At 45.8% G+C, this 533-nt stretch overlaps 1 protein-coding gene across 3 annotated transcripts in view; it reads right to left on the bottom strand.

Annotated features, from left to right (window-relative positions):
- SEPTIN6 (septin 6) overlaps positions 1–527 on the bottom strand; it is a 57,331-nt gene extending 56,804 nt beyond the window's left edge. For all 3 annotated transcript variants that reach the window (XM_077753060.1, XM_077753059.1, XM_077753061.1), the window contains exon 1: positions 407–527. In XM_077753060.1, the coding sequence (XP_077609186.1) occupies positions 407–508 (102 nt within the window). In that variant the 5' untranslated portion in view covers positions 509–527. The remainder of the gene's footprint in view (positions 1–406) is intronic.
- Between the last annotated feature and the right edge of the window lie 6 nt (positions 528–533).

Genomic DNA, 533 nt, shown 5'->3' with positions numbered 1-533 from the left:
CCATATATGCAAAAAAAAAAAAGCCCTATATATGTGTATTTGTAATAAATGTATGTGAGTGCATAGAAAGGGGACAACAAGGAACCCGCCAAACCAGGAACCAGGGATGGCAGGGGAGTGGAGCGGGGATGGAAATCGGGGCTTCCTCAGGGGGGCATTCAGGGTGCTTCTGTATTGTTTGATCCTTTTACAGCATGAATGTATTCACACATTACCTGTGTCATTTAAAAACATGTTTAGTACAAGAAAAGAGAGTTCTCACTCAGCTTTGCAGCAGGGGAATTAGGATGCAGAGTCTGAAAAGAGCTAAAAGCAAGGCAAAATGAAAAGAGGGCTCCCACGAATCGAGAGAGCCCCCCCTCCCCTCCCCAATTCCATTTCCTGTTTTCTCCCCATCTGCAGTCACCTGCGGTTTGAAATACGTTATACCGCATTTCAGATCACGGGCCGGCAGAAGCTCTGCTCTCTTTCTCTTCCGCCTCCTCCCCTGAGGACACAGCAATCTCATTTTTTAATTGAATATTCAAAGGTTC

This window comes from Crocuta crocuta, unplaced genomic scaffold, assembly GCF_008692635.1.
Source record: "Crocuta crocuta isolate KB4526 unplaced genomic scaffold, BGI_CrCroc_1.0 scaffold944, whole genome shotgun sequence".
NCBI lineage: Eukaryota > Metazoa > Chordata > Mammalia > Carnivora > Hyaenidae > Crocuta > Crocuta crocuta.
This window is presented reverse-complemented; position numbering and strand designations above follow the sequence as displayed.